This window comes from Quercus lobata, chromosome 3 (genome assembly GCF_001633185.2).
Source record: "Quercus lobata isolate SW786 chromosome 3, ValleyOak3.0 Primary Assembly, whole genome shotgun sequence".
NCBI lineage: Eukaryota > Viridiplantae > Streptophyta > Magnoliopsida > Fagales > Fagaceae > Quercus > Quercus lobata.
In genome coordinates this window covers 8,544,578-8,554,417 of record NC_044906.1, presented here as the reverse complement: position 1 = coordinate 8,554,417, position 9,840 = coordinate 8,544,578, and the positions used below count along the sequence as shown (strand labels likewise).

The 9,840-nt window shown below is 31.1% G+C and overlaps 1 protein-coding gene across 2 annotated transcripts; it reads right to left on the bottom strand.

Moving 5' to 3' along the window:
* Window positions 1-952: 952 nt before the first annotated feature.
* LOC115979487 (endoglucanase 4-like) lies at window positions 953-9,743 on the bottom strand. Of its 2 annotated transcripts, XM_031101538.1 has the most exons (7): window positions 9,244-9,743; window positions 5,122-5,529; window positions 4,060-4,152; window positions 3,254-3,451; window positions 3,042-3,150; window positions 2,052-2,215; window positions 953-1,322 (listed from the first exon to the last, which is right to left on the bottom strand). In XM_031101538.1, the coding sequence occupies exons 1-7, from the start codon at window positions 9,439-9,441 to the stop codon at window positions 1,002-1,004; spliced, it is 1,491 nt and encodes a 496-aa protein (XP_030957398.1). In that variant the 5' UTR covers window positions 9,442-9,743; the 3' UTR covers window positions 953-1,001. The 2 variants fall into 2 exon arrangements, with proteins under 2 accessions (XP_030957398.1, XP_030957399.1); XM_031101539.1 differs by lacking the exon at window positions 4,060-4,152.
* Window positions 9,744-9,840: the final 97 nt, after the last annotated feature.

Below are 9,840 nucleotides of genomic sequence, written 5' to 3'. Positions count from 1 at the left end.
AGGCATGCAGCGCCCTTCTTTTCGTGAAATTATTCAGTGTATTATGAACTACACTAGTACTCCCTCATTTGACATAAAAGAGAATCTCACTTGTAAGTTACAGATAGGGTTGTTCACATGTCGGTTTGGGTTGGGTTTGTGCCCTACCTGCAACTGACCCCATCAAATTGGGTAAGGAATTTTCAGATTTGCAACTGACCCATAAAGGTATCTGGTTGGTCGATTTGAGTTTTTGTCGGGTGGTGGTCAGTTTCGAGTGAAGCTAAAAACCACCAAAAAGCAGCGAGATATTGTTTGATCCAATGAGATCTCACCATATCCATCCTAGATCCGATAAGATCCCGTCGGATCTAGAGGGATTTCCACCAAATTGTACAGACAATTCGTTGGATTTGATGAATTTCTGTTGAATCTGGAGTATCTCTGCCAGATTTAACTATATTGGTCGTTGAAATCGACCGTATCTAGCTAGAAAAGTCATCGAAAAGCTTGAGAAATCACTAAAATTGATGTATTTTGTTAGGTGGGTTTCACGGGTTTTGGAGGAGGAGACCCAAAATCTATTCATTGGTGTTGGGTTTTTAAAGGTCGAGAGCCACATCCAACTACCAGAGCAATCAGATCGGGTGGCAATAGGTTGAGTACGATTGGGTTTTGTGGGTTGGTCATGTGGGGTGGACACTTGACACCCCTAGTTACACACATGTCACCAACATTTGGTTGCATTTTCTTTTATTGCTTCTTCAAAAATTATGTGAGAGAAAGCTGTAGTTTACCTAATGGATCAAATAATTAATTTCTCCTTTTTCACCGCGTTAAGTCTTGATAACAAAAGTCAAAGTGCAAATTCAGTTGAATTAGTTAATCTTTTTATTGTAAATTTTTTTCCTTTCTGTACAGTATGTGTCACCTGTAGATCTTCCATATAAACAAAGTATGATATCAATGTACGTATAAAAATTGTATGAGTTAAAATAAATAAATAAATAAAATTACGAGTCTCAATGTGTTTTGAAGTAAGCCAATAGCCCCACAAGAGGTGCATTTATGTACGTGGTTGGCTCTGATTGCACAAAATCTGCTCGAGAATCATTGTATGAGTCTTTGATATCAGGTCCTCCAACAACAGCCCCTATAAGCAAGTTTGGATTAGGGTTGTTGCTGCTAAAATATGGGGTTCCACCTTTACAATCAATGGGCCCTGGTTGTTGATTAATTGAAGGTAAGGAAGATCCACGATGGTGTATCCTCTGAGGAAACTTCTTTCCATATCCCACCATGTATGACATGTTCAATGGGTTACTTCCTAGTATATAATCCACCTGCATCAATAGCATTATAAATGTCAACCTTAATTTATATATATTCTACTCCTAAGTTTAATTAAGTCCTAACACTTGGGTCTTTAAGAAAGCCATTGGAAAGTTAGCAGATCTTCTCTTAACATAACCCAAATCTTCCTTTTTGTCTTTCTTATTCTTTACTTGAATTTTGAGTAAGTTAAATTACTAGTTTAGTAGTCCTTCATTGATTTGGTAAAGTTCAATTTGATTTCTTGACTGTTAATTATATCAACAAGTCCCACTCTAAAAAAAAGAAGGCCCTACAATTATTATAATTGCAATGAGATCTCGTTCTAATACGGATATGATACGGCATGACATATATCCAAAAATGGTCACACGTTATTTTTTTGGTGTTCTGTCTAATATATTTATTGGAGCACTTGTCTGAAACTTCACCCTAGGAAGGTGATAGATTCATTTGGCTTCAAATGTCACAATGATTAACAAAAATTCAAGTGAAAAAACGATTTCTGAATTCTGAATCATCTTAAGAAACAGAAAAAGAATTGCAATATTTGAAAACTCCGATTCATGTGGGAAATGATTAAATACCCTTTCCATTTTAATGAGGCACCTAGTAATAATAACCAGATGAAATTTTCTACTTTTTGGAGTGATTGCTAATATGCTATTCTTTGAGAAAACATAATCAAAGTTGATCAAATTATACCATTTTGAAAAACCATGAAATGCATGCATACATACCTGTCCTCTGGCAACTTGTATAAGCCTAGCCGGAGTGGCAACAACTCCACCACAATGAATCACTCTATTTCCTTGACTCAAATAGCGAGCATAAACAACAAGAAGAAAGGACAAAGCTGTCGGATGTTGCAAGTTACTTCCCCCCGGTTTGAATAAAAGCCCACCTGATCAATTTAAATATTAGTAATTTTATCAATAAAAGTAATTATTAATACTCAAATGGAACATATATAAGAAAGAAGTTAAATATGTTAGAGATATGAGTTTAGGATTAACAGCCCACTGTCTTATATAAACTGCCTCATTCCAAATTGAACAATTAATCATTGGGATGATACTCATTATAAAAAAAGAAATTAAAAAAAAAAAATATATATATATATATATATATATATATCATTGGTAGCCTACTTTGCTTTGGGTAGGTTTTTCACTCTACCTTGGCTCATCCCTTCCCGCCCAATGTGTGTGTGTATATATATATATATATATATATATATATAGTACATATCTTATTTTTATTTTATTTTTATAAAAAATACATATCCTATCTATAATTTATATTTTTAAAACAATCATATTACTATTTCTAAAACAATTATTTCTCTCTTACTCAATACTCTCACATATGCCTCTCTTTTTTGTTGCCCATCTCCATATCAACAATGCTTAAGTCATCTTATTAGAGATGACAAAATACCTCCAACTTGTCATACCCTCTTACTTGCGCTATTGTCCCGAAGAACAGACAGAACACTCATAATCTAATCCCGCTTTGCCCAATTGCCATCATCACTTTAGCGTGGAGTTTGTCTTGTTATAAATTCCAAGTCTTGTACGGTTGCTTAACTCAAATAATACAATTTTTTCTATCCACACTCAAGATAAATCTGGTCTAGGATTGAAACACCACTCAACACTTTATTTTGTGCAATTAGATTATTCCCAACACTGATGTCAATAATGCCAATATAGCTGCGATAGAATTACCTGGAGAATATTGGACTGAAACTGTTGGTGATTCAGGTAACACAGTACACACAAACTTGTCCGCATTAGGAATGAAGGGACTAAAATTTGGGTTGCTATTCATCACCAACTGCTAATTCAAAAAGTCATAACAAATAAATTAATACATTGAGCACAAGAATTCTATGGAAATTAAAGAAAATAAGTAATTATGCATGCAAGTATGTACTTACATTGGAAACAAGTATGCTAATTCCGGCGTGCTTTGTGTCCCATCCAAATTCAGCATAACTTCCACCACTATATGAAAAACCATTTATATTTTTGACAACAGTGTTTTCCAAATTGTGTATATTCTCTACAACATAATTCCAGTAATTAGAATCTTTACTTGCTCGATATAACCATGCAGCTCCCCATAGCAATTCATCCTGTAAGAAATTGTCTTGTCAACAATGTAATTTTACCAATTTAACTATACCAATTCATGGATTAACTTGCCCAAAAAAAATAAATAAATAAAAATTGTAGTCATCTTGGTGAATGGTTCTAGCTAGAATAACAACCAAAGCATTCAGTCTAAAAAGTGAGAACAAATACATACAGAATTTTTTATTTTTTTATAAAATACATTCAAAAAGTTATTAAGTACTCTTCAACTAGGATGATATTATTATTTTTTAATTGAAATAAGCTAGTAACCTATTATAAAATTAACTTTTCACTTAACTTTCTAACCCATACATTGAATTAGTTGGGTTGATTTATTGTTATAAAGTAACACCTCATCTGCAATTTAGAAATACCTAATAATTACTCATATAACATGATGTGTACACACTTAAGCTATTAATTAATATGCTTATATTTTGAGATTGTAATTTGTAAATTATGGTCAAAGGCATAATTTGTTACATGTCCGAATGGGATTTTGCATATTGGAAATTCATACATTCTTATGTGAAAATTAGTACGATATATGATACATGTTGAATTATCATCTTAATTACTAGTTGATTAACAACTTTCTGATGCACACCTGATAGCCACTGAAATCACAATAAAACGGGCACACCCATCGGCCAATACCATCATTATAAGATCCCTGGTACTGATTCGCAAATTCGAAAACCTAATCCATACACAAAAAATAGTCATCAATGATTAAGCAAACATGTTTATTCATTTTAATAAATAAATAAATAAAAGCAATGTTTACAACGTTCCTTCTCTGATTGTTTTGACATTAACATTTTCTGAAAAATGAATCATTTTTCGAAAAGCATTTTTTAGAAAATTATTTCAGTATTCTATATTTGGTAGCGTCCTTAGAATGAGTTGAAAAACTATCTCTTAACTTTTCTTATTTAACTTCGCATGAGATAGAATTGTTTTCCTTATTTAGTTTTGCGTGAGATAAAGGGTCTGTTTGGTACATGTGTTTAAAAACTGAAAATTATTGTTTGAAAACATTTGTGGAAATATGTGTGGGTGAAAAAGTGTATGGAAATACGTGTAATGTTGTTTAAAAACTAAAAATAGTTGTTTGAAAATACAAACCAAACACCCCCAAAGTCTTTTTCCAAAGAATTTAGCAAAAAACAATAAAAAAAAAGTTAAGAAATAATTTTCTTTTGATCCATTTATTACCAAACACAGGAAAATGCAAAAAATTATCTTTACATAATATTTTCCAATGAAACAAACGGAGTTTAGCTAACTAAATTGGACATGAGACTGACTTGTGGCTATTTAGGACACAAGTCACATCTTTATTGAATATAAATTATTTGTCTTATTCTAAGTGTTTCACTTTATACTTTACCAATTGTAGTATGATATGTGGTTGATTTTTTCCAATTTAAACTTTATTTACTTTATAAGGGGAAAAAAAGAACATATGATATAATGTGATTTGGTAAAGTATAAAGTGAAGTAGAGGATTTTAATTAATACTTGGCTAGTGAACTCAAGCACATGAAGCAAGCAGGAAAAAAAAAAAGAGCAAAAATATATATATTTTAACAAAAGAAAAAAAAAAAAAATATATATATATATATATATATAATTTTCTAAATAAGAGGATGTGGGTCTCATTTACCGTTCTAGCCCTACTAAGAAGCCTTGCAGAATATTCAAGATCAATGGCTCTAAACACCAAGGAAGAGGCTGCAAGTGCTGCGGCAATTTCAGCTGAAACTTCAGAGCCAGGGAATTGTTTGCTCACAGCATAGGAGGTTCTAGGTGTGTCCATGTCTTCAGGTCTCTCCCAACAATTGTGGTCAGCATATGGGTCACCAACTTGGGCATAGACAAAGCCAGGGATGCTTGTGGCCTTGAGAAAATAGTCTGTGGCCCATTTAATAGCATCCAAAGCATTTGAAAGGTCCGAGCCCATGGAATTTCCAAACTCTAATACACTCCATGCCAAAATTGTTGTTGAGAATGCCATTGGAAAGTTGAATTTGACATTGTCACCAGCATCATAGTATCCACCTACCAAATCAACCTAGGGATGGCATGGAATTATCAATAAGTTTAGCTATATACAAAAAATTTCATAATTTTTTTCTTAACTGTTTAGATAGTTTTAGTATATTGTGATTAGTATATAATAAAAATTATGTTAGTAATAGACCTATATGAATATAAACAATGTTTTCTTTTTCAATGACAATTAAATTCAATACAACTATGTTTAAATTTAATTAGGGAATCTAATTAATATACTATATATAAGGCACTATACTTAAGTTTTGTCCTACTTAAGTACCTAAGTTTAGGAAGATGATGTTCATAAAAATAAATAAATAAAAAATTCAGAAAAATGACACGTTGTTAAATTTTATATACGTGTTTGAACGTTTGCTTGAATTTATTTAAACTAATTTATATATATCATAGTTTGGCCCCCAAGCAAAAATTCTTAGCTCTACCTCAGTTTGTATTGTTTTGGGATTATATGTACTCGATAGTTGATAGTTGATATAACTTGAAAATGTTCGTCAAACTATTTTATTCAATTGCATAGGATTAAATTGTTTAAAAATTTTAAAATGCTTGGTTGTTATGTGAAAAAAATAAAAAATAAAAATTAGCCAAAAGCGTATTTGTTTTGAAGTGCTCAATTTGCAATAAACAGAAATATATTAATTGGCCTCAGAGTCATCTAAATCAGTTATCACATATTAATTTCACCATTTAAAAAAAAAAAATTTACTTTCTAACAAAAGTCTTAGAAAATTGGTGAAGAAAATGAAATTCAGTATTAAAAAAGTAAGTCTTTTCTGAAGCTTCTTGAGGTTACATTGATGAATAAAATGCAGGCCCACAAATTATGAACAATTGTTTCAATAAAATAAAATAAAAAGTTGATTAATCCCTTTCCCTCGGTAGTTCACATAAATTTGACCACAAGTTACAATTTCTGTTTTCTGAAAGGAATTGCAAGATATTAAAAACTAAGGTTGTCAAAATTGGGATCTTACGTAGGATCGTTAAAGGCAGGTGGGATCATAGATTGTATGATCGAATCGTGAATTGTAAGATCCTACATATTTTCAAATTTAAAGCAAAAAACACATTGATAATGACTTTGTATGTTGAATAATCACGTAAATTATAAATTCATCGATAAAAAAACTAAGATTTACATCATATGATATAATTTGCATGTCATACATTGCTAAGTCTATACTAACGAAACAAATATATTTAAGTTTTGACCCAATGTATTTAAAAAGTTCAATAAATATTTAATTAGCAACCAAATACCAAAATATTTATCAAAAAATATGGAAAATATTTTCCAAGTTTGAAATCCAAAATAAGTTAGCAAATGGGAACTAACTAATTACAATATGAAATCCAAAAGTAAGAGGAAGATTAAGGTGAAGTGAACATAATTATTCTCATTCTGAGGTTCTTATAACCACTATCCCAAATTCCTAATCATCATCCATTTCATCATCTATGTAAACATTATATATTTGTATACTAGAGCTGCAAAAAATATCAAAATACAATTTCACACTCAACTATTCAAGTTATAACGCTTAGCAACAATTAAAGAGCATGTTCAAAAAAAGCAATCAATCAATATACAAATACAAGCATATCTGATAAAATTATATATAAAAAAATATTTTAGTAATATTAGAACATAAGTTAGTATGTTGATCAAACAAATTTAACAACATTATAGCTTAAAATGCAGCAAAACCAACGTCAAATTCTTCATTTAGAAATGATGAAGCATTCCTTCATTTTGATTACAAGTGAACTAGAAACTAAAAAACATTTACTTAGGTTAACATAATTTTATAAAAATAAAATAAAAAGTCATACCATCACAACATGAAAAAATGAAAACCCTTAAACCTTCGTCAAAACAAAAAATTTATGCCATTAAAAAAAAAAAAAAAAACCAAAAATTTATGTTTTTGGTAGGATCGGTAAAATCACATACAATCCTACACAATTCTTCATACAATCCTACCATTTTTACGATCCTAGTGCGATCCTAAACGTTTTGGTGAGGTTGGATCATAAAATCTTGCAATCCTACGATCCAAATCGCGATTTTGACAGCCATATTAAAAACTAAGAATTATGTTTCTTTAGAGAGGAATCGTACCCAAAACCATTTTTTTAATCCTTCAAATTACTTCTTTAATTTGAGTCATTGTTAAGGATCCTCATCTTTCAAACTATTCTAATTTTCAACATTTTTTTAATGCAATTTTCCACAGAATTTATATGAGACTAGACCCAAAGAATTCAAGCAAATTAAAGAAGTTAACCAAAAAAATAATCACATGGACATGGACAGGTAATTGGCATTCAATATTAAAAGAGATATTATCAACTTAGGTGGTTACTATTACTCAATGGGCAACTGGACAATTTTCCGTTATGTTTATTAAAGCAAATCTTCCCAAATTTGTAACACTTAAATTCAACTCGCTAATAACTGCCGTAAGTTACAATAATCAAAATCATTCATTAAAATCACAAAATGATCCCCTCTTAACTTATTTTCTAAACTCACAAGCATGGAAAACCACAAACCAATTACTTTTTTCTCTCAGAAACTAGATTAATTACCTTTTTCAACCTGAATACACCAAAAGATTTTGTGTGTTTGTGTTTGTATTTTATCCAATGGAGTCAATTCCATACCGTACTGGCCGGTATCACCGGAATATACCGTATCGGCAAGCAAACCGGTACATATAACCCCCCCCCCCCGGTTTCGTACCAGAAAAAATACCGGCCGTATCGGCCAATTTCGGGCAATATTGGCCAATATAGAAAAAAGTTTTTTTTTTTTTTTTTTAAGTTTTGTAATTTTTGAATTTTTGTTAAGGCAGAATGGTAACTTATTTGCATTAACTTATTAGTATTATTTGTTTTCTTAGTATGCAATGGTAACTTTTAAGCTTTCTATTTTTATATTGTGTTTTTTTTTTTTTCCTTTTAATTGATACTAAATTCTAAAATCATGAATAATTAGTTCTGAATTGAGGAAATTTTTTATGGTAAACTTTTATATTTATTATAATATATACACACACACTCATACATATATTTATATATATATATATATTTTATAAATATAAAAAATAGCGGTAAACCCGAAACGGTACACCGGTATTGACCGGTATCCGAAATATATCGTACCGCTAGCAAAACCGGTACAGCGTCCGGTACAGTATTGACTCCCTTGATTTTATCATAATATTGTTTGGAACTTTTGCTATGGTAAACTAGCAATAGCACATTCAAATTTTTCATTCTACTAAAAAAAAAAAAAAAAAAAAATCTTTGACATCAAAAATTGATCAAACAATGCAAGAGAAGCAAAATTTAGGTACAATACTTAGATACTGTTTCTTAGATTTCCCTCTTAAGATTTAGCCACGTGATTATAATTACCTAAAATACACTTCTACTTTATGAGAAAAAAGCCACATAGCTGTATCTTAAAAGTAGAACCTAAATAATAGCACCTAAGTATTGCATCTAAGTCTTACCCATAAAAAAGTACTCTCTTACTCTATTTATAAGTCATAACCATATAAAATTTAGACAGCATGTTGAGTAAGTGGTAAGTGCAATAATCAAAGAGCAATCTTAATAGTGCTAACACAATAAGTTCTAATCTTATCATATCTATGACCAAAAAAAGACTTTAACTACAAGAAGAGATAAAAAGACTTACACCGATGTCAAAACCATCACGAAGAGCTGAATCCTTCCTCCAAGTCATTCTTTGATTAGGGGGTAATTTCCCTGATCTCTGGCCTTCAAAGAACAAGATACTCTTCGACAACGCGTCCCCATAATCATGTGAAGCCACCTTTGTCGCCACCACCATTGTCATCGCAACCAAAACCAACAACCATTGAACTTGACTCATTGTCTCAATTGTTTTTTCCCTCTCTTTCTCAACACAACACTGCCTTTTAACTTATAGTATCTTTTCTAGGATATAGTATCATACATATGACAATAGGAGCTATACATATATAAACATAGGCTATGAGAAAATGCAAGAGAAAGAGTACATACTCGCATTTAGTACTTTAGAGGGAAGCAATGATTCTCTTTTACTAAGGAATTGAAGGGAAACATTCAATTCATCCAGTAGAGAAAGAGAGAGAGTCATACACACACAATTGGGAGAGAAACACTTCTTGCGCCCCCTTATAAGATGGTGAATGTTGGTTACAGTGTATTTAGATAAATGGATTTGTAACGGGTACCATTAATACTTCAAGTCATGCATACTTCTTCTTCCTTCTCTTTTGGCGGTTAG